General features: G+C 48.8%; 10 protein-coding genes across 10 annotated transcripts; 4 read left to right on the forward strand and 6 right to left on the reverse strand.

Annotated features, from left to right (window-relative positions):
* Positions 1-836: 836 nt before the first annotated feature.
* Positions 837-1,752, reverse strand: ONS95_005921 (uncharacterized protein; the record flags this gene model as incomplete). The annotated part of the gene is made up of 4 exons (XM_058499355.1): positions 837-1,098; positions 1,173-1,438; positions 1,520-1,557; positions 1,617-1,752. The coding sequence occupies 4 exons, from the start codon at positions 1,750-1,752 to the stop codon at positions 837-839; spliced, it is 702 nt and encodes a 233-aa protein (XP_058350399.1).
* A 794-nt stretch (positions 1,753-2,546) lies between these two features.
* Positions 2,547-6,825, reverse strand: ENA1_3 (Na+ ATPase). Its single transcript, XM_058499356.1, has 5 exons — positions 6,438-6,825; positions 6,028-6,327; positions 5,772-5,971; positions 4,095-5,724; positions 2,547-4,044 (listed from the first exon to the last, which is right to left on the reverse strand). Exons 2-5 carry the CDS (start codon positions 6,247-6,249, stop codon positions 2,677-2,679), a joined length of 3,420 nt encoding a protein of 1,139 aa, XP_058350400.1. The 5' UTR covers positions 6,250-6,327; positions 6,438-6,825; the 3' UTR covers positions 2,547-2,676.
* Positions 6,826-8,606: 1,781 nt separating this feature from the next.
* Positions 8,607-9,245, forward strand: ONS95_005923 (uncharacterized protein; the record flags this gene model as incomplete). Its single annotated transcript, XM_058499357.1, has 1 exon — positions 8,607-9,245. Exon 1 carries the CDS (start codon positions 8,817-8,819, stop codon positions 9,243-9,245), a length of 429 nt encoding a protein of 142 aa, XP_058350401.1. The 5' UTR covers positions 8,607-8,816.
* A 1,085-nt stretch (positions 9,246-10,330) lies between these two features.
* Positions 10,331-10,789, reverse strand: ONS95_005924 (uncharacterized protein; the record flags this gene model as incomplete). The annotated part of the gene is made up of 1 exon (XM_058499358.1): positions 10,331-10,789. One exon carries the CDS (start codon positions 10,787-10,789, stop codon positions 10,331-10,333), a length of 459 nt encoding a protein of 152 aa, XP_058350402.1.
* Positions 10,790-12,316: 1,527 nt separating this feature from the next.
* ONS95_005925 (uncharacterized protein) lies at positions 12,317-14,407 on the reverse strand (the record flags this gene model as incomplete). The annotated part of the gene is made up of 2 exons (XM_058499359.1): positions 13,821-14,407; positions 12,317-13,758 (listed from the first exon to the last, which is right to left on the reverse strand). Exon 2 carries the CDS (start codon positions 12,947-12,949, stop codon positions 12,317-12,319), a length of 633 nt encoding a protein of 210 aa, XP_058350403.1. The 5' UTR covers positions 12,950-13,758; positions 13,821-14,407.
* Positions 14,408-15,637: 1,230 nt separating this feature from the next.
* ONS95_005926 (uncharacterized protein) lies at positions 15,638-17,293 on the reverse strand (the record flags this gene model as incomplete). Its single annotated transcript, XM_058499360.1, has 5 exons — positions 15,638-15,727; positions 15,914-16,098; positions 16,427-16,705; positions 16,825-17,110; positions 17,177-17,293. 5 exons carry the CDS (start codon positions 17,291-17,293, stop codon positions 15,638-15,640), a joined length of 957 nt encoding a protein of 318 aa, XP_058350404.1.
* A 1,333-nt stretch (positions 17,294-18,626) lies between these two features.
* Positions 18,627-20,029, forward strand: ONS95_005927 (uncharacterized protein; the record flags this gene model as incomplete). The annotated part of the gene is made up of 8 exons (XM_058499361.1): positions 18,627-18,701; positions 18,748-18,916; positions 19,014-19,020; positions 19,071-19,134; positions 19,185-19,225; positions 19,273-19,479; positions 19,528-19,864; positions 19,910-20,029. 8 exons carry the CDS (start codon positions 18,627-18,629, stop codon positions 20,027-20,029), a joined length of 1,020 nt encoding a protein of 339 aa, XP_058350405.1.
* A 175-nt stretch (positions 20,030-20,204) lies between these two features.
* ONS95_005928 (uncharacterized protein) lies at positions 20,205-21,753 on the reverse strand (the record flags this gene model as incomplete). The annotated part of the gene is made up of 5 exons (XM_058499362.1): positions 20,205-20,416; positions 20,466-20,631; positions 20,701-20,993; positions 21,055-21,374; positions 21,443-21,753. 5 exons carry the CDS (start codon positions 21,751-21,753, stop codon positions 20,205-20,207), a joined length of 1,302 nt encoding a protein of 433 aa, XP_058350406.1.
* Positions 21,754-21,897: 144 nt separating this feature from the next.
* ONS95_005929 (uncharacterized protein) lies at positions 21,898-23,000 on the forward strand (the record flags this gene model as incomplete). Its single annotated transcript, XM_058499363.1, has 3 exons — positions 21,898-22,446; positions 22,501-22,529; positions 22,628-23,000. The coding sequence occupies exons 1-3, from the start codon at positions 22,318-22,320 to the stop codon at positions 22,998-23,000; spliced, it is 531 nt and encodes a 176-aa protein (XP_058350407.1). The 5' UTR covers positions 21,898-22,317.
* Positions 23,001-24,619: 1,619 nt separating this feature from the next.
* On the forward strand, positions 24,620-25,461 carry ONS95_005930 (uncharacterized protein; the record flags this gene model as incomplete). Its single annotated transcript, XM_058499364.1, has 2 exons — positions 24,620-24,781; positions 24,862-25,461. 2 exons carry the CDS (start codon positions 24,620-24,622, stop codon positions 25,459-25,461), a joined length of 762 nt encoding a protein of 253 aa, XP_058350408.1.
* Positions 25,462-25,964: the final 503 nt, after the last annotated feature.

Genomic DNA, 25,964 nt, shown 5'->3' on the forward strand with positions numbered 1-25,964 from the left:
CTGCTGAATCGAACTTGGCAAGAATCGTCCTTCCTTCCTAATGGAGCAGCTGACAAGACTTTCTCTCCCAGGGGGCGGGGGGTACAGTATCATGGTACTATTGAAGAAGATTATGATGGCAGGAGCTGGAAAACGGAGAAACGTTACAGCGGACTTCGTCCGGGCAGGGTGGGCAAGCCTTTTCTAGGTCACAAGCTGTTCTTGGCTCTATTACCTATTGTCTTCCATGTCGGGCATTTACTCCGGGGACTAAGTTTCTAGAAAGTCTATTATTTGTGTTTCTGTTTTCTGGTTTCTATGAGACGTGTTTTGTATCGCGCGCGCAGATTCCGCGATCTCGTTTGTCCACATGGCAGGAGGGAAGTGGGGGAATTCTGGGTCGATGTGATGCGCGGGCGGCCCCATATCACGTTTTGGGAGGCTTGGGATGGATGTGCGATGAGTTGGAATCGTTCGATTCTGAGATTCGATAATGGCAGGGATGTGTTTGATATCCCGAGGAGACTGGAGTAAGTCCGTGTCTGTGATTGGAAAGCGGTACGATTGGAATTTTGGGAAGTGGATATGACTCCGCTTGGAGGTGGAGGGGTGTGTCCGCCGGTCTTCTCAACTTTTGAAAGAAAATGGAAGGTCAGTTGAATAAATGAACAACAGCAATCAGATGTGTCTGATTTGATTAGCTGATTCGAAAGAACCATGGTATACCTTCCAAGAAACTAAACACCTCCAGTTGCCAACTCCATCTCCATTTCCGATTCCAACCGTCTCCGCGCCTGCCCAATACTAGACTACAAGAACACCTCTCATCAATACAATCTCCGAATCATACAGTACTCCTACTTCTTCCGCCTCTGGACCTCTTCCTCAGCACCATACCGATTATGATACCCAATATCCATTTCCTGCTCAAACCCGACCCCATGCGCAACATCTCTCTGCTCTTCAGGCGCTTCGTACCCCTCGCTCTTCACACGCATACTCTTCAATTCGTTCAACCTCTGCGCATCCTTATCATCCTCCGGGATAGCATACACGCCGCGTCTAGTTGTCGTCCATTCGGTCTTGATATCGAGAGCTAGTGCTGCGAGAGTCGAGACTCTGTTTTACACCAGAATTAGCATTTCATTCTAATTATCAAGCCAGAGATAGACGGGACGATAAACCCAACTTACGTCCCGCACAAAGTCATTGCCCACAGAGCCTTGTAGTCTCTACAAACACTTGCTTCTGCGTCTCCACCCCATACCTGCCTTGAGCATACTTTGGACAGTACATGCGAGGTACTTATTGACCAGCTGAGTAGCGCAAAGCCTAAAGCCCAGAGTATAGATATTCCGCCGTTCAGTAACCAGTTGAATCGTGGGGAGGTGTAGGTGAAATTATAGAGTATGATTGTGACGAGGAGAGCGAGGATGGTTGCGACGGAGACGGTTAGCAGCTGTTGAATTACTTATCAGCAACTATTCCATTGTATTTTCATATGCAGTATAATATTTAGCAAGGCTCCAGAGGCACTTACGAGAATAAACGTCCAAGGAATAGCGAAGTTCTCGTCTCCTACAATTCAACGACCGAGTTAGCCATGCCCCCAAGAGAACAGAAACAGTGCCACATACGCAGATGATACATGAAATACCCCATAATACCACTCACTACCAGCGAAGACAACAACTGCGCAGACCGCAGTCCATGGAACAAAAACCGTGGATAGGGGGACGGCACCCCGCCGCGAATGTTGCGCTTCAATACCATCTTATCTCTTCTCTTCCTTACTGCTCCTTCAACTTAATTGCAAGTCCAATTTCTTCGTGCAGATTATATTCAGTGGGAGGGAGAAAGTCGAGATGATGCCGGCGATGGTTATAAAGATGGAGGGAAAGGAAGAGTTGAGACGGATTGACCTGAGGTCGCCGCTGCGATGGGTTTCACATCAGCCTCATTCGCGGCAGTGGTACAGAGTTGAGCGACTATTGGTTTTCAGGGTGCTGCGGCTGATAGGGGATGGCCCGCCCGCGGTGATGGGCGGGCGGGCTGTGGGGGCGGGATAGGATGGTTAGGTGTGCTGCATACTACGCAGCTTGGGATTTTGCTGAATATTGAGAATTCCTCAATTCACGTCCCTGGGATGTTGAACAAATCTGGTTAATCTGATAGCGGCATGTTGGTCTATGTATAAAAGTTGAAAGAGACGTAGCGGATAGTCCAAGTTGTCGAGAAGAATTTCGTCAATGGTAGGTATGCTCTTCTTTGTTGGTATATCTAATTTTGCTACATTCTGGAACGATGAAAATGTGGAAGAAAGCCCTGGTTAGTTAGAGAATGAAACTTCGCACACTTTATCTTTGTTTACGGTGTTTACGGTAGAGGAAGGGAAGTATCTAGTGTAACCCTCAGTAAAGAATATCGGCTTGGCAAATAGTGAAAGAACAATAATATTCTTGGGTTGAACTTTAAGCGAAAGCATTGTAAACACATGGGGAAGGGGGAAATTCACGATCAATGTAGACTAGAGCTATCTCACTTCACGAATTCTGTTTGACAGATAATTGAGACTTTGATCATTACTTCTTTAATTTCTATCAATATACTTCCAGTATACCACCAAAAAGTTACATCGAACCCAAGCGCATGAGGGGGAATCATGAAGAAACACGACAAGAAAAAGACAAATGGCACTCAAACCCGCTCATCACCAACCGGCGGCTGCGATCCCTGCTTCATAGACCTCGCAGACATCTTCTCATTTCCACTCATACTATCACCACTCCTGCTCGTAGGGCGTCTGCTAAGACTGCGAATACTGCTCGCCTGACTCTTCGCCATAGTGAAGAATCCCTGTCTAAGACCCAGCTTGCGCGAACGGCGATGTTCCATATCATCATCACTACCAGCCTCAAAGAGTCTGAAAGATCGCTTGATAGCCTTCCAGCCTTCAATACCCAGCACGAAGACGAAGATCGAGCCGAAGGAGAGAGCCCATTCCCACGTGATGCCGGTGTGTTTGAAGACGCGGGTGTTGAGGTAGGGGATATAGACGGCGGGGAAGACGGACACGGCGCCGATCAGGACAGACCAGAAGAGGAACTTGTTCTCGTAGACGTCCTTGAAAAATGGGAAGCGGCTGTTGGTTGTGGGATCGAGGCGGAACATGCTGCGGCGGAGGGACTTGAATTCCCAGGCCGAGATGAGGATCAGCCAAGTGAGTTCTGCGAAGACAGCTGCACGAGCGCGGAAGACGGGGTCGCAGGATGTTTCGGGGTGGTTGTTGTATCGTGCGTTGCATTCGTGGCCGAGGTCGCCGCCATAGGCGCCGTAGATGATGATTACGAAGGTGAGGATTGTGCAGGTTCCCATGATGATTCCGTAGACGACCATGTCGACCATGATTTGAGGGGTGAATACTCCCCACTTGATCTTGTGAGGTGGGCGTTGCATGATCTCGGAGGATGGCTTCTCACGACCGAGACCGAAGGCAGGGAATGAGGAGGTCAGCATGTTGACCCAGAGGATTTGAAGTGGCGAGAGAGGGAACACTGATTGTCCAGAAGAATCCTGGAATCCGAGACCGGCGATCAAAAGGATCACCTCACCGACATTGGATGTCAAGAGATGTAGAACGAATTTCTGGATGTTGTCGAACATGCGGCGACCTTCGCGGATAGCTGATACAATACTGTTGAACTTGTCGTCTGTAAGAACGATCTTAGCGGCACCTTTGGCGACATCCGAGCCTGCAAGACCCATCGCAATACCAACGTCTGCGGATGACAGAGACGGAGCATCGTTGACACCGTCTCCAGTCATAGCCATGTAGAGACCACGGCGACGTAGAGCCTCGATCATGCGTGTCTTAGTATCTGGTGCGCAACGTGCAATGACGAGAGGTAGTTCGGGGAGTGCATCAATCTCAGCGTTAGACAACTTGTCGAAGTCGGTTGCTTTGAAGACGATGGATTCAGCGACGTCCTTGGGAAGAACATTGATGTTGCGTGGGATGATTCCGATTTCCTTGGCGATGGCTTCAGCAGTTGCTGGATGGTCTCCCTGTTTCTTGTTAGGATTGTCTCGGATGAAAATTGTTGGGATTTACTTACAGTAAGCATGTGAACTTTGATTCCAGCCTCGGAACACTCTCGAATAGCGTCTTTGGTCTCATCACGAGGAGGATCATAGATTCCAACAAGACCAACGAGAGTGAGATCTTCTTCGACCTGAGGTCGAAGCTCGTCAACGTTACTTCCATGCTTTCCGTCCTTCTGTTCAATAATGAATTCTCCAGGCCAGACTTTCGAAGCCACAGCCAGAACACGTTGGCCCTGTCTGGCGAAGTGATCCATCTGAGCCAGAACGGTGTCCTTCAAAGCGTCGGTCATAGGCTCATTCCTGTCACCGGTGCCGATAGAACTACAGAGATCGAGGACTCGCTCAACGGCGCCTTTGCTGTAGACGACCCATTGCTCCTCATCTGGATTCTTGTAGACGACTGACATACGCTTGATGGTGCTGTCGAATGGGTACTCGGCGATTTGTTTCCATCCCTTTGCTTCGAGTCCTTTCTTGCCGTAGTCGAATCTATGGGCAAACACTTGAAGGGCAATCTCAGTTGGCTCACCGCTGGTGTTCCATTGCTTGGCCTTCTCACCCTCAACCTCCTCTTTCTTGACGGTGGCGAGGTTACAGAGTGCAGTGGGTCGGAGGAAAGCTTCGAGATCAGCGGTCATGGTTGCTGGCTCTTCATCGGTATCTCTTTCGGTCTTCTGCTGATCTTTGGCCAACTTTTCGGCTGGGACATCGAATTTGAGAGCAGCAGCACTACGTTGATGATCGAAATCCTGCTTCTCATCTGGTGTCGAAGCGGGTGAGATGGTTTCGGAGCCAATGACAACCTCTCCTTGAGTTGGGTCGTTGGGGTCCATGGAGTTGTTGACGGTGTAGACTCCGATCTTGGGCAGCCAAACTTTCTTGACAATCATAGCACCTTGGGTGAGAGTACCGGTCTTGTCAGAACAAATATTGGTGATACCGCCAAGAGCCTCTAATGCAGAAAGATCTCGAATGACAACGTTTGCCTTCCGCATGACTGTCATTCCAACAACCATGGTAATTGTCAAGACAGCAATCAGAGATTCGGGAATGATGGCAATTCCGGTGGAGATAGCATATATAGCGACCTCGTCAGTGACCTTGAACTTGTTGACAGCGAAGACGACAATAGCGAGGAGGATGGCGCATCCAAACAGGAGGTAAGCGAGCTTCGAGAGTTTGCGCTGGAGGGGTGTTCCTTCGGTGAGACCCAAGAACTTTCCAACTCCATCGTAGGTTCTGAGAGTAAGACCTTTGATTGTTTGGAGAGGGCCATGCTTCTTGAAGTTCATCGAGCGTCCTTCTTTGCGGGGTTTCTTTGTGGTTGACTCGGCGATTTTACCGACCTCTGTATTCATACCGGTTCCATATGCGATACCTCGACCACGACCTTTGGTGACAGGTGTTGTAGAGTAGCATACGTTGACACGATCGGCAACAGATACGTCTGATTCCGAGGTAGCCACCTCATCGGTATTGGGTATGAGGATATCGGCTTCGACTTGTTTCTCAACGGGTTCGGATTCTCCAGTGAGAGACTTCTCATCGCAATAGAGGTTCATAGTTTCAAACATGCGCAAGTCCGCGGGGACTGTGTCACCTGTCTTGATAATGATGATGTCTCCGGGTACGACTTCGGCACTAGTTCGATTAGTACATGGAATGTAAGGATGGGCGACAAATCTTACCTGGGAATAACTTCAACCTTGTTGTCTCGTAGAACAGAAGCACTAGGCGAGGAAAGTGCTCTCAAGGAGTCCATCTTCTTCTCCGCCTTGAATTCCTGAAAGAACCCAATAGATACGTTGAGGACAATGACTGCGGTAAGTACGCCACCTTCAACAAAGTCCCCAACTCCATAACTAAGACCCATTGCAAAGACAAGAACCTATTTGATGTCAGAGCCAAACGAAAGAATCAATAAGTCCATTTTGTCAAACTTACCAGAATCATGGCATTGGAAATTTGTTTTCCGAGTATTTTGTACCACGGGGTACCACCTCCAGTGTTAAGCTCATTGGATGGGTGGGTTTTCTGGATCTCAGCTACCTGACTAGCTGTCAATCCAGTTTCGATATTGGTGTTCAATTGCCTGGCAGTCTCTTCAACTGTAAGCAAGAACGGATGGCGATCCGTCTTAATGTGACTGGATTTCTTGGGTGCCATCTTGAAAGTGTGTTGTTGTATTACTTTCGTAATTTGTTATGTTCAGGATGTAGTTGGGATACTATTCCTAGTCGAGGGCTGAGGGAAGGAGTTAGTATGGACCATTAAATCAATGTGCAAGACCAAATGACGAAATTTTGGGATCTTGAATAAACAAAGGGGAATTGGGTGGAGTGAATGGAACATACAATAGAGAAGGGAATGTATGCTATGTGTTTACATAGATGTTTGAGAATATTTCAGCTCTTTGTCTTGGAAGAAATGACGAAGAGGGAATACCCCGCCGTATATATATACACCATCGCTCCGACCGGCAAAGACGGCATCCTCTACCCTGATAACACAAACCGTGGTTGACCCACCATCGCAGCAAGCCAAGAGTAGGGTGTTCGTGTGGTGTCCGGCTACCAATAAGTTGGTGGGAAGTGGTGAGATAGTTGGTGTTGACAAGAGTCCAAGTTGGGTCCAAGCCTTGGCGGGTTCTCTAGCGCGGGCGGAAACCGTGGCGAAGCAGAGGAAAACCTTGGGTCGGAGAGGAAACTAGGAGCGGAAGGGGCAAAAAAAGGCAAAGCCGTCGTTTGGCGTGCCATCATTGGTCAGAAGCACGAATTCCATAAAATTCTGGATCCGTCATGTGATCTTGGCCGCTGGTCTTGGAGTTCTTGGGGCTGACTTTCCAAGACTCTTGCACCCCGCTCTCGGCTGTTCGCGTCCGATGACGATGAGGCAATGAGAGGGGAGCAGAAATGAATTGTCGAAGCACCAGGCTGGAAGAAAATTGTCGATGTATATTCATTCTTCAATTGCAATAGTTTCACTGAATCGAGCAGCGGGTTAGTGGTTGCGTTTAACTCGAAAATGAGGCTATTGAAGCCCCGAAAACTAGCCCTTAAAGCGACACGCGGTAAACGCTGCCGGTGAGGCTACCATTTCCAAGCAATCTTTAGACAGGTCCAAGAACACCTAAGACTTTGTGGGGGTGCCAAAGTGGGCGAATATGTCATCAAGCATATCCGAAATCTATTGATCGGAGAACTGATCTCCAATTAGCAATGACGACGTTGTTGTCTCATCTGTGTCTTCAAATGCTAAAGTTGAATACAAGCAAAAGGATACGAGACTCTTCGATGAGATTTCCAATGGGCTGTAAGGTGAGAGAAGGTCTTCAGTGTTTTTCATTACAGAAGAAATATTGACATCGCTTCGCTTGGGCGCCACATTCTTTGGACTGTTGGGCCCGATACTCGTTGGGGGAAAGCCGACAGCACACCGGCAGAGTTAGAATCTTACAAGTGAGTTGTGAAATAAGTCTCTAGTCAAGCCTCCGTCATGGACATCCCACACTTCTCCATGACCCCACCGCGGAGAAACATGGCAAAGCACAATGCCATCTATCAACAAGCTCACCACTATCCCTCAACGCTAAAGAACAAGGAATCAAAGCCTTCTTGATTCCAAGCTTCCCCGTTTTCCCTAAAATGACACGCCGCCATCATTGGCACATCTCTTGTCTATCTTGGACTTACCAGCTTGACGAAACTAAGTCTCTCGGCAGTCTTAGGTGCTACGGCGGAGGCTACTAAACTCTTGTTTCTGTAGTCTGGAAATAAGCATGGAGTGTCGGCAGATGTTGTATGTGCGGTTTGAACTGCCTTGTGAGGTACTGCCTCCAAGATGGTCTGGAATCGAGAGGGAAATGTGCACGTGACCGGAATCAGTTGTACGCTCTCTGCTTGATTTGGGAGTCGTGATGGCCTTTTTTGGCATCTCATTTTGATGTCGAAGCTATCTACTCATCATTTTACTACGTGTGGAACAGCAAGTCCTTTCGCGGCCAGAGACTTATACGTAGATGAACACAAGTCGATGAACTTAATATGAGAGCGGGAGGAGGAGACTCCACCACACCTGAATGTTTAGAAGACTTACAGTTGTACAGGTTGGAATCGATTATTGGATAGGTTCTAGAACTAAACTACCGATATGCCCTTCCTCGGCTATCCTACAGTAGTACAGCCAGCAGACATAGAGTCTGGCCCATTTCCCTTAAATCCTATTCAGATCCCGCCAAAATAGCACCCGAACTCTACTCAAACCGACCAATTGTAACGTTCATGACCTCATACAGTACATCTCAAACCATCCCAAATATTGCCAGCGTCTCTTGCGTGGGAATAGCATTCTGCCGACAGTATGTGTGGTGTGGTGTGGGATCTATTCGCAGTGGCTCGCTCGCTTAACATAGTAGTAAACACGCCGGACTACCAGCGCTGGCTGCACTGTACCTTTCCACGCTGACTTTGGAGGACTGTATTTCGTCAGTCTGTCTTGAATTTCTTTTTGTGCATCATTGTCATTGTCAGAGCCAGCATCGACTTCAGCGTTTTCATATTCGTAATTTTCCTGCTAGAAGCCAACTTCTATCTCAGTGTATTTCTCGTCGGACTCGGTTCACAGGCGATCGCGCACATCTACATTACCTTCTCAAGTTCTTAAGTCTGTCAAATCACAATCAAACAACCAACAACCTCATAAATACCAACAAACACACACACCAACCCTCAAAAATGCCCATCCTACCCAACCCATCCACGCCACTCTCCCTCCTCGCCCGCGACTCCTCCTCCGAAACCATCCCCCTCAGCAAACACCACGCAATCCTCACCACCCTAACAAAACACTACAACACGCGGGGTCTCCAAATAATAATCTTCTGCTTCCTCTCCAGCTTCATCATCCTCCTACTCTTCCTAGCCAAGCGACTCTGGCTACGGTATCACCCCGAACGACTTGTGGAGATGGAAACGGCGAGGTTAGAAGGCGCTGTGAGGAGGTATTTGAGACTTGGGGAGGGGAGGGGGAGAGGCGCGGTGGGGGTTAGGAGGGTTTGGAGGGAGAGGGAGGGGAGGACGGGGAGGGGGGTGGGGAGGGAGGTGGAGGTTGTTGTGGGGAGGGTTGTGAGGGAGGAGATGGGGGTGGGCGTGGGGGGTTGGTGAGGAGGTGATTTGAGGATTTTTGCATAGAGAGGGATCAGGGAGGGAGTAGAGAGGTGTTAGGGGGTTGGTAATATTGATGATAATATGGGAGAGATAGGGGATTTGGAGAGAAGTGTAATACTGGACTTAGGATTGAGGATTCTGGCGATGGACGATCAGCGAGAGGCAAAAGAAGTGTTTAATACTACAACACTTAGTGTGTCAGCCAAAGAGCCGTTCTAGTTTCATAATGCAGAAAAACTAGAGAAGATAATTGACATAATCTGGTATGTTATCGATGGCTTGGAAAGTAATCTCATTTCAATACTAGTAATTGCAATGATGTTGAACCTGTACGCGATAAGTGGACAAACCAAAAGACTGAAGATGTGACTGAAGTAGATGAGATAAACGCCAGACAATGCAGACAACGCAGTGACGAAAACGGCACTTGTCACTTACATGTACAACCCCTTTTACCAAGAACTCAATCCCAGCTCAACACTCTCTTGTCATCACATCCTCTTCTACAATATCATGAAAAATGTCCTTGTCCTCTCGTCTGCGCATCCTTGCGAGTTGTGAGACTCGCAAGTCTATTGTACTGCCTGTACTCTATATGCATCCTCTACTCTCTCCTCCTTTCTGATGTCCACTCCTTCCTTCATTGTATGTATGAATGTATACATATACATCTATGTACAGTCCAATATCCTACACGAACAAACACCCCCCGCCTTATTCTCTTTCCAGCCTCGTAGAAAAAGACCAAACGCAAGAGACCCAAACGCCAACAATGCATGCAGAACCCAAATCCAAATCGCAAAACGCCCCATGTCGATACCCGTATGTGAATGCTGATGCTGATCCATATTCTATGGTCTCCCGCCACTCTTTGTACTTCGTCCAATGTAACCAATGCCTCTCCATGCGGTTCTTTTCTTCCTCATGCCTGTAGTCCAGCGATTGTCGAGAAGTTGTCATCGATCGCCTGTCGAGCAAGTAATCTTCTATTCCACAATCCCACGAATGCCCTCAACTCTCCAAAGTCCTCCAAATATCAAATCTAACTCGTCGCCCCCATCTTTTCGAGACCCCCCCCCCCCCTACGCCACCGGCACAGGCGTCTCAATCGCCCTAATCCCCTCTCCCAACCTCTCATCCCTCTTCCCCTTCGTCCCCCCGTCCCTCAACCCCCCAACCGTCCCCTCAATATCCCCCAACCCAATACTCCCCACCCCCGGCGTAGGCCCCAGTTCCCAAGTCCCCAGCGCGGTAGTCGCAAACGTCTGCACGTACAGCTTCCACGTCGCGCTCGTCACGCCGTTGATGGTGAAGAGGCTGCCGGCTGTGGTGGAGATCGGGTATTGTGAGGGCGCGAGCGTGGTGGCTGCGAGGCCGCCGCCGGCGGCGAGTTGCCGGTTGAGGAGGGCGGGCGATTCGGGCTGTGAGAAAGGAGTAGAGGGGGAGGAGGGGTCTGGATTTGAAGGGGAGGCGGTGGTGAGTGGGAGGGAGGTGAGGATGAGGGTGAGGGCGAGAGGGAGGAGGATGGGGAGGAGTTGCATGGTTGGTTGTTGGTGGTGTGGATTTGTGGTTTGATCTGGTTGTGATTTCGTTGCTGAAGTTGTGGAGGTATCTGAGGGCAGTTGACTTGTACCCCTTTCGTATACCCCTTTCCGACTTCGTAGCAGATCTCGTAGTCCTTATTCGTACTCCTGCCCTTTAATCCAAAACTTTGTCTCTCGTTTCTTTCCCTTTCTCCTTCCACTCAAATCCCCTGCTCTGCGACACAGCTCTTGTTTTGATTTCTTCAGACTTTGAATTTGCCGTCGATTGATCGTAATCTCGTCCGTCGTCCTTCTCTATCCGCCGTATCATGAAGTCTATGGTCGTCGGCGTAGAGAGATGTTGTTGTATGTGCAGCGTAGGCTGGATGGAATGGGAATTCACCGTCGTGAAGTTGAAGTTGACGGGATGAGGTGATTCAATCCAGGGGTTTTCGCCAAGTCCCAAGTCCCGTCGGGTCGGGTTGTTGCAGGATGGGATGGATCCACTGACTGCCGCTGTGCCTAAGAAATCACACCCTCTGGATATTTTCCAGGCCCTTCTTGGCCTTGTACTCTCTTTCCTCACCATCTCGTGTCTCCTATTCTCATCGCAAACCCCCTCCAAATACCTCCACAAGCAAAACTTGCCTTTCCCTTGCCCTTCCTTCCAAACACCACGCCACGCCACGCATAACCAACCGATGCCAAGGTTGGAACATTGAATTAAACTTACTAGTTTCCAAGAGCCGACGCGATGCCGCTGGTTAAACCGCTGCAAGTGGCCGAAAATAAATATCGAGTTTTCGCTTAGGTACTTGGATTGGGATATATTCCCTGTCAGACAACTGAATTGTGATTGGTTGGGTTTAGGACTGCGACTGGGGTGTGGGTGTGCTTGAAAGGGGAGAAAGGGGGGGAGGGCTCGTGACTTGGAGGTGTAGGTAAGGTAGGTAGGTAGGTAGGTAGGTAGGCAGGTAGGTATAGATTGAATGAGGTTGAGAGCTTGGGAGGATGTTGCTGAACGGATACGTTTTCTTTATTTTATTGGAGTCTGTGGAGGTAGCTACCTATCTCTTTGCGATAGGCTAAGGATGTAGATGTGGTGGTGTTGTTTGGGTTTGTTTGCTTTATATGGTGGATTGATGGAATTAGTGAAGGAAGTGAATGTACCTCTGGAGAACTTAAGAGATTCGGAGAATCGATGGATGGATGTGGTTGAAGAGTGAAAGAAGTTGTCATGTTTTGAACTTTGATTGAAATCATCTAGTATTGAAAGTTGGTTGATTGGTTGATTGATTGGTTGATTGATTGGTTGATTGATTGATTTGGTATCATTGTATAAAAATTGACTATTAGGTAGATGTGAACCATAAGGCTCGTGGTATCTCAAACGCGCGCTCGCTCGCAGGAATCAAAGTATGCAGACACACAACAAGGAAATCTCCTCTTCCACTTCTCAACACCACACTCCTCGTTTCTCATCTCCCATCATTACATTCTCATCTCATCTCATGACCACACCTTCCCCGACAAAGTAAGAACCATCTAGTACGCAGCGGTAGTAGTAGTCCTCGACCTCCTCTGCCAGAAGTGCCTCTTCGTCCTGGTATGCGTCCCATTCGCAACATACCCCTTCTCCGCATGCCCCACTCTACTCTCCCTCTTCTTATGCATCCTCGCTGAGCAGCACGTAAACAGCACCACGAACGTCGCCAAGAAGAGACACACCATCGCCGCCAGACAAGTCCACATACCCGTAGAGTAATGCGCCTTGCTGCCGCTATCGTCTCTATTGACATGGTCTCTGATGATAGCGAAAGAAGTGAAGTCCGTGGCCATCACGACGATGGTGACGATGAATGCTAGGGCGGACATGAAGGATGCGAAGAGCGCGCCGATGAAGCCGCTGCCCAGCGCGAGCAGGAAGGCGATGAAGGAGAGGGCGCAGGCGACGGGGTGGAGGACCATGACGCGGGTGAGGCCCTCGGAGGTGTTTTCGGAGGCGGAGCCGAAGTCGGTGTTTTCGATGCGGGTCATGATGTTGGCTGGGTTGTAGCCGATGTGGCGGCCGGAGCAGTAGTCTTTGCTGTTGTGGTTGTTAGTCTTTGCTTTGGGAACTTGAGCACAGGTGAAGTGGTTTGGGTGGGAGTGGAGGAGGGAGGACATACGAATCTTCATCGACGTTTAAGATGCAGTACCCGAAGGTACCAAATGAGACATCAGATCCATTGGCGAGGTTGACCTTTAGGATTGGGATGCTGTTGATGATTGGGGCGGAGATAGTTGTGATAACTAGGAGGACCGAGGCCGCGAGGAGTAGGAACGTTCCTACGTGATGGAAGATACCAGTTTTGGCCATTGTGATGTTGGTGTAGTAATCGTGTAGAGAGATGAAGAGATGAGGTTGATGAGGAGAGGATGAAGCGAGGACCTCAAGTTAAAGTATCGTACCGTGGTGTTGTCGTTGCGTAGAGTGATTCCAAGATATGTCGTGGAAGGAGGGAACAGGTCAGGTTTTATGTTCCTGTTTCACTTTTCCTTTCAGCCCTTCAGCCAGAAGATCACAATCACAACGCATCATAGGTTCCTCCTTTCTCTAGTCAAAAGCTGGTTGGTGCGTACAGGGTTTGCAAGCCACAAAGCAAGGAACCTGGAATGAGGTGAAAGGAATGGATGTTTACCTGGGTACGCCTCAGCTGCGTCTCATTCGTCACTTTCTCAGCCATGCTGCTCTTTTGGGTTGTTGGTATCCACTTTCACATCCACAAGGCCAGCCAGAACAGCTGGCAGACTGTGGCTCTGCAAGCCCAGATTTTCCATCTTCTCTTCATCCACTCCTTGCCCTGCAAGAGTCCAGCCCAGAGTGGATGTTCCTCTCCTCGCTTGACACCATCCAGCTCTTCTAACTGGCTATCATCCCTTCAAAGTCTCTCAGAAGTAGAGCCGGGGAAATGGCATCTGGTAGTGGAGACGAAGAATTCAAGGTTCTGACCGCTTTAGCATCAGAATTCAAAATTAAGATTTCAGGGTTCAGCAAGTTTGCACCCACATTTACCCGGCAATTCTAAGCTGCTTGTGGAGAAGATGTGCTGGTCGTCCCGCGCTGGCAGTTGTAGCGAGCGAGCGCTGACGTAGCGCTCAGGGGTACGAGTGTGGCTGACAAGTGTGAGAACGCTGTTATTGGCTGATAGTGGTGAAGGGTAGGGGTTCAGTGACAGGGGAGAGTGTTGAAGATGACCAGTGCCTTGGTTTTGCCGTTTGGGGTCCAATACTGGATGCAGCGTGTTGTGGCTGAGTAGGATGTGAAGAGTTTGATTGGGTGATGAGGGAAGATTGGCTATTTGGAGATGAGCTTGTTCTTTGCAAGCGAGGGAGGACCTGGAGTCAGGCGCAGGAAGGAAGGAAAGAGTTCGTGAAAGATGGGAGGAAATCTTTCAGACGAACCAGACGTTGAGATTAAGCGTCCAGGCGGCGATGACGGCATTTCCAGGGGAGCCCTTGTTTGGTAACAATGTTGACTTCGATCGCCAAATCCTCGCTTGCTCAGATCAGACGACGGGAATCTCAGGAGAGGTCGTGCTGCAGCACTGCAGCGGCAGGCGTGTCATCTCATGTTTTGGGTTCGGCAGTGCTTCTAGGGCTCCGTTAGATTCTGCGACGGAGCAAAATAGCATCGTGTTTGCTTTCTCAAATCTCGGGTTTCATTTACGACAAGTTCAGAGTCCAGACCGGACATTTTCAGATTTAATTTTTCGCAGCTCTCTCCTCGCTTCAACACCTAGTGTACATAGATCACGATTAAACAACTCCCTCATGTCGTGACACACCTCTAAAATATCACACCTAGTGACCAATTCCATACATTGGCAACCACCACAATATTTCCAAAATCATGCTTGCAGCTGCATCCAGCACTCTGAGACGACACCTTGGGAGCGACTCCACGGGGAGGAACCCATAAAAAACCTTGGAACATCCCCCGTCACCCCCAAACAAGCAAGCCACAAGTCACAAGCCTCAACGTCAAAATAGAGTTTTACTTAAACACCGACGCGGACACCATGCCATGTGGGCACATAGACGGGGACGCGGGAAGCTCGCCAGCTTCCTTGTAAATTAACGTACCTCTGTAAGGTGTCACAGGTGAAAGAGGGAACTCTATCAGCGATGAACGAGATGAACCAGATGGATGGGAGGCGCTGGATTGGTTGAGGTGCCTTGCATGCAGTCTTCAAGGAAAGATAAGGTATGGTGTTATTGATTGGATTAGAACTTCGCGATGAGTGACTTACTGTGATGGATTTGGCAAGTGATACAGTAAGTAAAGGTCGGCGCTGCGTTGGGTTTAAGTGTACCTTCGGATAGATAGGTAGGTAGGTGTAGGAATAGAGTGGAAAAGATAAGATGATGTATGATGGGTGGTGGTTGGTGGTTGATGAGAGTTTTGTTAACCAGCGCTGTTGATATAGATGTTCTACAGTAATTAATAGCCCAGTCGTATGCTGGATCTAGAGTACTAAGCGAACGAAGGAACAAACAAGCACATACTGAATAAATAAGAATAGCGATATGAAGTCTATCTACAGGATGAGCTCTTGTTATCTAGAAAAACGCAACCACAACGAACAAGATAGTTCTCTTCTCCTGAACTTCGCTACCTAAACCTGGGTACAGTAAAGCAGACCGCAGGAACCAAGTCACGAGATCCAGATCCTTGCCTTACTTCACTTCAACTCTATTCAATTCAACCTTCGCCATCTTTCCAGTAAAATGATTTCTCTCTCAGGCTTCTTCGACCTGTTTCGCGGTGGCGGATTCTGTTTTTGTTCCTGCTTGTACTTGTGGTTTTTTCACATATTTCTACTTCTACTCTTGCTCATCGTCCCCGTTCGTGGGTTTGTCCCCCTTTTTCGCAAGGCCGGATGTGAAGAGAGGGCTTTGCATCATTGTTTTCCACTGTCGTTTGTTCAACTTATATTAGTAAACATTACAAAGTAACATACACCATAACTTATCTCTCAGGTTTCGCTTCCACGAATTGGCCAGGGCCGCGGCCGCGACGAGGGGACGGGACGGCTTGGGAACATAAAGATGATAACATATGGAGGAGGAAGGAAATAAAGGAAAGAAAAGATAACGTACATCGTGCACGGCATTTGTGTTCTCATGACTGGCCAAAACGGCTTCATTCCCTCGAGGCCAGAGCTCAGTCTCGTACCGCTTGACGGTGGCGGCGAGCTCGGATGGTGTGTGCTCTTTCATGGCGCGGAGGTGCGCGAGGAAGTCAGCGGCGTCGGTGATGGCATTGTTGAGGCCCTGGCCGCGGTCTGTGGAGTGAGTGGTTAGTAGACCTGTCATGGATGGGGTGATCTACTGGGAGGGCGGTAGTGGAGATGAGAAAAGGAGGAGGAAAGGAGGGGGTGGACAGCGATATATTCAAGGGAAGTTAGGAGGTATGAAGCGCTGAGAGAGAGAGACAGAGAGAGAGAGAGAGAGAGAGAGAGAGAGAGAGAGAGAGAGAGAGAGAGAGAGAGAGAGAGAGAGAGAGAGAGAGAGAGAGAGAGAGAGAGAGAGAGAGAGAGAGAGAGAGAGAGAGAGAGAGAGAGAGAGAGAGAGAGAGAGAGAGAGAGTCAAGGGAAAGAGAAGAAGACTCACGAAAAGTCATAGGATGCGACGCATCACCAGCAAGTGTAACCAACCCATTCCTCGAATCCCACGGTTTCGTTGGCCAGTACCTAAGTCTGTTATGCCAGACTGGTGTTCGTGGGGGTATGGTCGCGAAGACCTCATTGAAGGGGTATCCGAAGGCTTTTCCGCGCTCGTACATGGCGGGGAGGATGTTGTCGCCTTTGAGGCCGGTTTCTTCGTCGGATCGCCAGGTTTGCATTAGCATCCAGGTCCATTCACCTGGGTCAGAGGAGGAGCAATCGTGGACTGGTGGGAGGTTAGAAAAGGGGTTGTGGATGAGAGGGTAGGGTGTAATTGACAGGGACCGAGAAGAGAAGGGATATACGGAAGGGGCCATTGTATGGAAACAGATGGGAGACACATACTACTCATCCATGTGAATGTGCCATTTGGGTGGAAGGTGATGGTATATCGCGGGTGCAGCGCCCTCAAGTCAATACTTGCTTGTTTACTTATCCTTGTGATGATCACACTTGCAACACATGGCGAGAGGAGCAGCTCAGCCTCTTTAGGACCGAGTAGGAATTCTCGTGTCAATGAGTGCGCACCTTCACAGCCGATGAGGAGGTTTCCTTTCTCGCTGGTGCCGTCTGTAAAAGTTGCTGTCACAGTTTCGGCGTCTGTGCAGATAGAAGCGACTCGTTTACCCCACTAATCACCAGTCAGCTGAGATAGATCATGATGAGATAAAGATGTTTTGACCAAGCAAGGACTTACTTTGATGTCAACGTCTTTCCCCAGCAGCTCAATCAACTTCTTCCGTTTAAGACGTAAACTCCATGGTGCAGGAAGATTCTTCATCAGTTCTCCAGTCTCACCATGGTGTACTGGCATCACACTTTCCTCGTTGGCCACATAGCTGGGGTCTGTCTGAACAGTCGGGATAAGAGCCTTCAAATCGTCTGTGAGGCATTCGTCAAGACGAGATTGTGCCCAGTAGATGCCGAAGTTCCAGTCTCGAGGGCGTTAAAATAGACTTGTGTCTTGTTCAAAGGCAGTACATGCAATTCCTGCCTATTGTATTTATCAAGGGAAAGGTTTTTTCAGGGAAGGTTAGTGATATACCTGCTTCAAGACTTGGGCGAAGAGAAGACCGGCAGATCCTAGGTTTCTTTGAGTGTTCGTCCTTTAACCATGTAAGAGGAAACCCACCAGCTCCAATGATAAGCACACGAAGAGGCTCTGCGTTGGATCCCATCTCTATTTCCTATGTCAAATCGAGATCGACTGTGAACGGGTAATTCGGCCTCAATGTTCGACGAAACAGGTCGTACAGTGCAGCACAGATACCAACAAAAGAAGAGGAGATGTCGCCCAGTCCTTCGCCGTGGAATCCCTGGAGGGACACATGAAGCTAACCATCGTATTGAATTGGCAAGATAGCGATAATATTGATTGAGAGGTCGCTTGTACTGAGAAGATGTCATGGGTTGGGTACCCACTCAACCCCTCCTTCCTATCGCTGTGCATTCTCACCTGGATACCACTGTGACAGCGCACAAGTAAATCCTGCCGTTCGTGATAGACATGTATAATTGATGTACTCACATCACATCGGGTCAATCGACCGTTGCGAGACCACGTATGTCCTGCACGAACCTGGGAAGTACCTACGAAATAGGTGCGGTGAGGAAGGAAGTGCATGTATCTTGGTCTGGAGGGCGAGAGACTGTGAACTAGACTAGCTAGTTCATGCAAGGCCAGGACCCTGCCGCTCATCCGCTGTTACTAGAGACGGAGGCTAAACCAACCATAGGATGCAGCATGCAGATGTACTGAGCTGCGCCAAGAAGCGTGGGTGAGGCGAGGGGCTCGCTGAAGAACATTGTGACCAAAAAGCATGCGATAAGAAGTGTCAGACGGTATATTCTGCGGAATATTTGGCTGTTTACGACTGCCAGAGACACTGCTGTCGATGATCGTAGGGACACTCATCCCACTCTCGATAATGTATGGCATTGAAGTACAGTCAGCCTATCGGCTCTTTTCCCTTGTGTCCGGAACCTGTCCAGCAACGCCTGCATCCAAGAGCTTTGTGCGGCACAATTGTTGGTGCGGCCGCATGAATCGTGGGAGTGTAATGTGAAGAAATCAACAAAGTAATTTGTGCCTCTTCATAAGGCCTTTTCTTCGAAACCTCGAGTCACGAGTGATATCTGTGTTCAAAATGGCGCACAGTAATGCAAGAAGTCCAGCCTCTTCCCCGCGAAGTTCAGGACCTCAGTCTCCAGGCAGTGCTGAGGTGAGAGGGAAAAATTCAAAAACATTCGGATGCTGACCATTTCAAGGCCTCTTCGACATTGCTATCAGCAGTAGCGGCTGATGATTTTGATGAGTATGAAGATGATGGAGATTCGGCATTTGGAAGTGCTAGATCTGATTTGACCGACACTGCATCATTGACTTCGAGCATTTTGAAATTTCGAGAGAGAAATGGAAGAACATATCATGCGTTCGGTAGGTCGCAGGATCCACGACGTATGGCTTTGAGCTAAGAAGACAGGATCGACCGATCATTGAGGCCCAAATGATGAGCACGCTCAAGAACAAAAAGACATAAGGTAAGAATTAGTCGAAGCGCTGATATGTAACGCATGATTGACAGGATCAGTCATCATTTCTGGAGTCTGATGCTGAAGGGAGAATTATTCTTGGCTCCAGTCATCAACCCTCAAGTGTGTTGTAGAGCTGCTTGCAAAAATACTATATCACTGACTTGTGATAGCGTATACTTGATGTAGGGACTGGTACGGGCATGTGGGCAATGTAATCGCCTTGCCCTGTAGGTGTAAGTCAAAGCTAATATCATTAAGTGATGTAGCAGAAAAGTATCCAGAAGCCGACGTCAAAGGAGTCGACGTCTCGCCAATTCAACCCATCTGGGGCCCGCCGAATTGCAGATTTGAATTAGACGACTTCAACTTAGAATGGCAAGACCAAAATAAGTTCGACTTGATCCACGCAAGAGAATTACTTGGCTCTGTTCCAGACTGGCCGGTGTTCTATGGCGAGGCGTTCAAGTAAGTCCTGATCACCAGGCTAGACATATATGAACTGACAGAACCAAGAGCTCTGAAGCCAGGCGGCTGGATAGATTGTTCAGAGCCAGGCTTGTACTTTGAGTCTTTCTATGGCACACTCGACGATGACCATCCTTACAAGCTCTGGGGTACAGCGATGCTCGAAGCAGGAAATAATGCAGGAATGAGTTTCGACGTTGGGCCATACATCAAGGAACGCCTTGAAAGTGCTGGTTTCATCAACGTCGTGGAGAAAAAGGTTTGCTGCACGATAGGGAAATGGTCTAAAGATCCGTGGGAGAGAGAAGTCGGACTGTGGGAGCAACTTCGTCTGGAGAAAGGAGTTCAGGACTTCTGTGAAAGAAGATTTATAAACAATTTGGGAGTAAGTCATGAGCTCTCCTAGCATGCCACGAGCTAACGTGATCAGTGGCGAGCTGAGGAGGTTCAAGTATTTGGCGCTCAGATGAGAAACGCAGTGAAGGATAACAGGCTGCTTGCTCATCACTGGTTCTTCTTCGTGTATGGCCAGAAGCCGCTAGACATATAGATCCAGAGAGGGAAATGTAGAAAAGAAGAACGCGGCAGGGCTCTGAAGCAAAGTATGGGTGCCGGCCAAATACAAAAAGACCGAGTTTGGATGTTCTCGACAATGTCGATGTCACCAAAGATGAAAAGAAGTCGGCACGCTTTTCTGTTTCTTTTGAATCTCTTCCGCTCAGATGTCAATTTCCCACAGTAGGTATTGGCTCATCAGATTTTCCTCGCAGCCAACAATGGTAGTATGCCTGTCCAGCAGTGAGGCGCTCCTCTGGCTCCCAGCAGAGGAACCCAGAGACTAAATCCAAAAACTCTTCTTTGTCATCTCCCGTCAGATTCGTCACAAGAGATTGAATTTTCTTTTCATCTGGCAATGGGACAGGTCCGTTCCATTTTCCTAAAACAAGTTTATTAGGATAGTTAAACAGAATGATTTCAGGGCCTACCGTCAATATCCCAGTACTTGCTAGTGTTCTTGCTCCTTTTGAGAAACTCGGGTGGTGGCGGGCCGAGTAGGGCGGTCATGGCTGCAAGATGGTGAGCATCATTCAGCTCCTCGGATGCTTTATCATAAACGCCAAATAGCCCTTCTCGTTCAATAAAGTCCCAGATCTAATGGGAAAAGGAGTTAGCTCAAGACAATAACAGGAGCATAGGGCGAGAGGGGGAAGAATATCGTACCAAGAGACCTAAACTCCAAGTGTCCACAGCATTATCCCATTCCATGCCAAGAATAACTTCAGGAGCGCGGTATGGCACTGGCATAGCGTTGCCAATGTGTTTATTGCCAATGCGTGCTTGTCCGAAGTCGCAAATAACGAGGGGCCCAGCGCCACCCAGCATGTACCGTGAGACGTAGATCACATCATCACCAACCTGCTTTCTCGCAGACGGAGTCTGAATTTCGTCCTCTTCTACCTTTGAGAGAATGGAGTCGTCCGTGATAGCAATAAGCAAATTATCCGAGTGGAGGTCTATTTGTTTATTAGTCAAAAGTCGCTGTCTAAGATACTAGAAGACTACATGTGAGTTTACCTGTGTGGGTCACATCTGCTTCGTGCAGGAAATTCAGCCCAAAGAGTACCTGGTCAAGAGCCCCTTTTACAACACTTTGGGCAAAGACGCCACCTACGTGCAAGTCTTGCAAAGTCCTCATACTCATACCTAGAGGTGTCATAACGAAGAACTCGTGTTCGCCATTGTAGCTCTTCATCTTGAAAGAGTCTTCAAGCTGTCGGACGTGCAGCCGACCTGGGTGCTCCACAGAGATGCTAGCCAGGTGATTGAAGACATCAAGCTCCTGAATATGTTTGAGAGTATTGACATGCGCTTTTATCACCCGATATGATCGATCGCTTAGTAACAGAAACGGATATTTAGCAATAGGTCAAGATAGTTTAGGACACTTAGGATCTAAGAATACCTGAGATCGCGACACAGCCACACAGTCGAGCTGGCACCGTAGCCAAGCTTTGCAACTACCTGATAGCGGTCCTTCAACACTTCGCCAATCCGCATAGGGTAATAGTGATCGCGGTTGTAGAAAGGGAGGCGCTCCTCCTCCACTAGTTGAGACGGATCAATGACCTCGAACCCGGTCGAGTCAAACGCACGGGGTGGAAACATAGCCCGATCCGAAAATTGTTGCGAGGCCATGGCAGGACGTCTGATGCGAGTAGATGAATGGAGGATTGGTCGCGGGGATGTAAACCGCAAGAAGCGTCCTGCAAACATTTTGTTGTAAGAAGGAAATCGGCGTACCATGAAGGGAGACATCTCGGTCGAAGCACAGCCTGAAATCACGTGGCGAGCTAGCCGCACTGCCCATGGTCATTATCCGCCGGCCGCTGCCCAAATATAATGAAACGCAACACCTCCTGCAAGGCTGGCATAGGTCGTCACAAAGAGCGCGCGGTTATGGCGCAAATCTGGCCCTGATTGCTTGGAACTCCACTGAGAGATGGCTACTGTCATATTTCCAACGCCACTGGCCTGGCAGCCGTCCCATTATTCAACGAAATATGGACAAATCAAATGTAATGCCTCCTGAGTACCTACTTGCTATGGCCAACGATGAAAGTTCGAGACGTTTGGTAAAGGACTATAAGATCTCTGAAGGCCAACGACATCAGCATCGTATTTCAGCTTCGATCCCTCACTCAGCTTCGACCCGTCACTCAGTTTCGATCCATCACCATTCTTATCATTTAGCAGCCTAAAGCTCGTTCTATATCTCCTTATTTGCTATATCTTCACACACCTCGTTAAACCTCAATTTGTCATTCTTTGTGGCTCAACATGTCTATGGCTAAATCTCTCAAGAGGGTTGGCAAGGTGACAATGTCTCAAGTCCAAAGTGCCAATGGGTCACTTGGTGTGCAATGGCTTTCAGCGCTCAATATTGCAGAGCAGACTGTTGTCACTACTGTACTTGCTCTTTCTCTGTCATGGCTCATTTGTGGTTTGGCTGACTAGTCTTAGTACCCACAAATTGATGCTATTCAGATTGCGTATGTCTGCTCCTCCCAATCTCCTGGTGGGGAATGATTCAACTGCGAGTATCATTGATTTGAAAAGAAATAAGAGCTGACAATGATTTCAATGATAGAGGTGCCAAGGCACATCAATCCTACGAAGTCGCTGCACATTCAAATATTATCAGCGTGAAGTTCTTTGCTGGCAGCAAAAGAATTATGTCCGCGCATGTCCACTTGAATGGAAAAGTCGACTACAGTAAGCCGACCCACGGCAGTTCTTCTGCTCAGGTGGCTACGACTGCTGGAGCTGGACATAATGCCGGTGGAGGTGAATCTTCCAGCAGTCATGCACAGGGCGCCACCACTACCGAGCTTTCGTGGAGGACAAACGAGCAGACGAAGCGTGCAGAATGGTGGAACGGAGTGGGTTGGGTTGAAGGAGAATGGTCTTATGAGCATCAAAGATGGTATGCTTATTACAATGGTGAATGGTACTATTGGTGACGCATGGGATTTGAGAACATCTCGCTTAGCGCAGGTCGCACTTCCAGATACATGTATACTTCACTTGACCTCATCAACCACATCTTTGTCTTCCTCAAATATTCGTTGAATAGTAACTAAGAGTGAAGTTCATGATCCGAAAGCACAGAGAGATTGAGCTGCCCGCTTGTACAACAGGTAACGAAGCCTAGGCCGCTCCTGGCCTGGCCTAGCCGTGCTCCCAGCGCGTGAGGTCAAGTCCTCTCAGTGAGAAAACTTAGAATTGCCCATGTTATTTTCACGCCAGTAAGCGCAGGTCATTCAACTATGGATATCGGTTATGCCTGCTCGTGCGTGGATGTCGATCCTCCTAGGTGAAACGCGTGAATGTCCATCCTCATCATCGGTGCTCGGATTAGGATCACTGTCGATGTAGTCACTCTCATTATCGTCTCTGACTGGCTGCCTGTCAACCCGAAGCGCCTTGTAAAGGTGTTGGAGACCACATACTAAATACCTGATATCCCTGAAGATGTGCAAGAAGCATATGAAAGGTCCGAGCAAAATGTTCCTCTGTCCATTTTGCCGATAATCAATCACTTACTAGTTCTCCAGGGCCGTTCTTCGCCCAAGTATGTGCGCTCAAAATTTGTGAGTGGTGCGGCTCCGGCATCTTCAAAAGTTTTACTTTTGTTCAGCGACTGTTGCGAAACGTCCGGCTCTGAAGAAGTAGCGGGCCTGTGGACATGGGTGGTTGTTAACTTATTGTGCTTATTCGGAAGCCAGATGCTGAGATCTGGTGAATGTGAAACAATATAGTCGCCCACGCTGAATGGATAACGAGAATCGTCAAATATTGAGAGGGTCAATTATTGAGAGGCACATCGAGCATGCTGTTCGTCGATCGTTGAACTGCCGATCACAGAGCTCCGCACGCTACTCGCATGCTAATGCTCATCACAGATAGAGATCCTCCCTCCCTCCGTGATGTGCGTACTAGATGGAATGGATAAGGGTCTATGTCTCGTAATATGGAATTGTAAGTCCCTTGGAAAAGCTCCTGTTGGAGCGCAGAGAGTCTGCAAAAAGCTGTGATAGGTTCAGGAACGGTGTGTTATGAGGCTTACCGATGAAGCCTTACATGACCAAAGCTGTCGACTCTTCAAATCCGGAGTATTTTCGACAAGGAGTATAGCAAGCGAGTAGGTACAAATCAGATGTTGACGTCTTATCTTCTCGCCTCTTATTGACGTCGCCGCAGATACTCGGCGCTTCTTCGTTCCAAGTTTGCACGCTCGTCAGCTGTCTATGCAGGAATCAACTTCTGTTCTATCTTTTTCTCGAATTCTTTCAATAGGCTTACTAAAGTTCCTCATACTTTCAAGTGCAATGTTGGGAAATTTGGAGCTGGGGGGTTGTTGGGTGTCTGGGTGTCTCGACTTTCCCAACCTGAGGCGAGGGATCCAGAAACCCAAGGGTAGCTGCGCCATTGGTCGCTGCAGAACGCCCGATATTGAAGCTCGACGCTCGACCTCGAATTTCACGCAGCACTGGTGGCAGTGCCAATCAGCAACGCTTCCTTTGAGCTTCACGGATCAGAAATGCTCTCGCAATAACCACCACGACTGTCTTCACAGCGCATGTCAAGCATGTCGAACCATATAGCTCCTGCAGCACGTTCTCTTGGCCTGAGAACACTCCACCTGAAAGTCAACCCAACGCCCAGGACATTTGCAGAACAACGCGAGGTCTTGCGAGTCATCGAACGGTTTGGTGAAGTTTCCGTATTCAAATCACTTAAGGTAAGTTTTTTATGCTACCACTGGTCAAATGCCAGCCTACCAACCCTCGGAATGAGAAAAGAGCTGACAGGCCTTTGGAGTACGATCCGCATCGCCCAGTCCATAATGCCTTTATAGCCGTCTACAACTCAGCTTCCTCTGCTCGAGATCTCCAAAACGCATCGCCTCTCCGCTACAGACTCATTACAGAATCCTCGGATGCATCCTCGACAGAAGACCCCGAGAGCAATACCTCCAACTCGACAGTCTTCGAATTGAACGCCTCCGAGACTACATACAACCATTATGCCTTCCTCAAATCGCCTCGAATGAACCCCCTCCATGGGCCATATGTCCCAGCTACCCGGAAATCTTCCTACAAAGCAGCGTCCCTGTCAACGATAGTACCAGATTCCAATTGGTCTGAGGGTGTAATTGACTGGGATACGGAGAAGAGCAGATGGCACAATGAAGATATTCTTGCCCCGGAGGAAGAGACACTGACCGGAAAGCACGGTGAGTCTGGTGAGCGGTGGATTAAGCAGGAGGCCATTCTGAGGAAGCAGGGCAGCATGCCTGGCGTTATGGGAGGGCTACAGAGGATATGGCGCGAGAAGCTCCACAAGGATAGCATGCAAAGAGACTCGATAGGAACCACCCGCGCCAATAAATCTGTAGAGGAAGTCGCCAAAGGAGATTGAGAATCCTGTTGGAAACTTCGTGGTGTTCTGGAAAATGGACATGCCAATGAGCGGTGCTCGCTCTACCAGCAAGCTGTCATGTCAGCAAGATATACTGGATGTCAACCTGATCAGGAATATCCGCCGCGTTCCGGGACCCAGAGTCATTTTGTTTGGCTACAAACTTGACAGATCTACGTCCCTTATCCTTGGCTTACAACGCCCCAAAGGTTTCTGACCCATTGCCGTGAGAGAAGTAGTTGGAGCCGTTTGTTGAAGAGTCAGTGGCGAAGCACGAAGCCTGGTGTTATGGAGATGGCTCCTTAGAACCAGAAACCTTATTCTCGTACCTCACCATTGTATCTGACTGGTGATGGCCTTCATAAGGTCGGCGGTCGTTCGATAAAGACTCTCTTCCAACGTCCAGATGGTACCTCGTGGATGTGTCCGACCACCCTCAGCTGGAGTGTCCTGGCGCGTCTCGTTACAACACATGAGCTGTCTGAACATCAGCCAGAAATAAC

The sequence above is a fragment of the Cadophora gregata genome (assembly GCF_030347475.1).
Source record: "Cadophora gregata isolate MNR1 chromosome Unknown scaffold_17, whole genome shotgun sequence".
Taxonomy (NCBI): domain Eukaryota; kingdom Fungi; phylum Ascomycota; class Leotiomycetes; order Helotiales; family Ploettnerulaceae; genus Cadophora; species Cadophora gregata.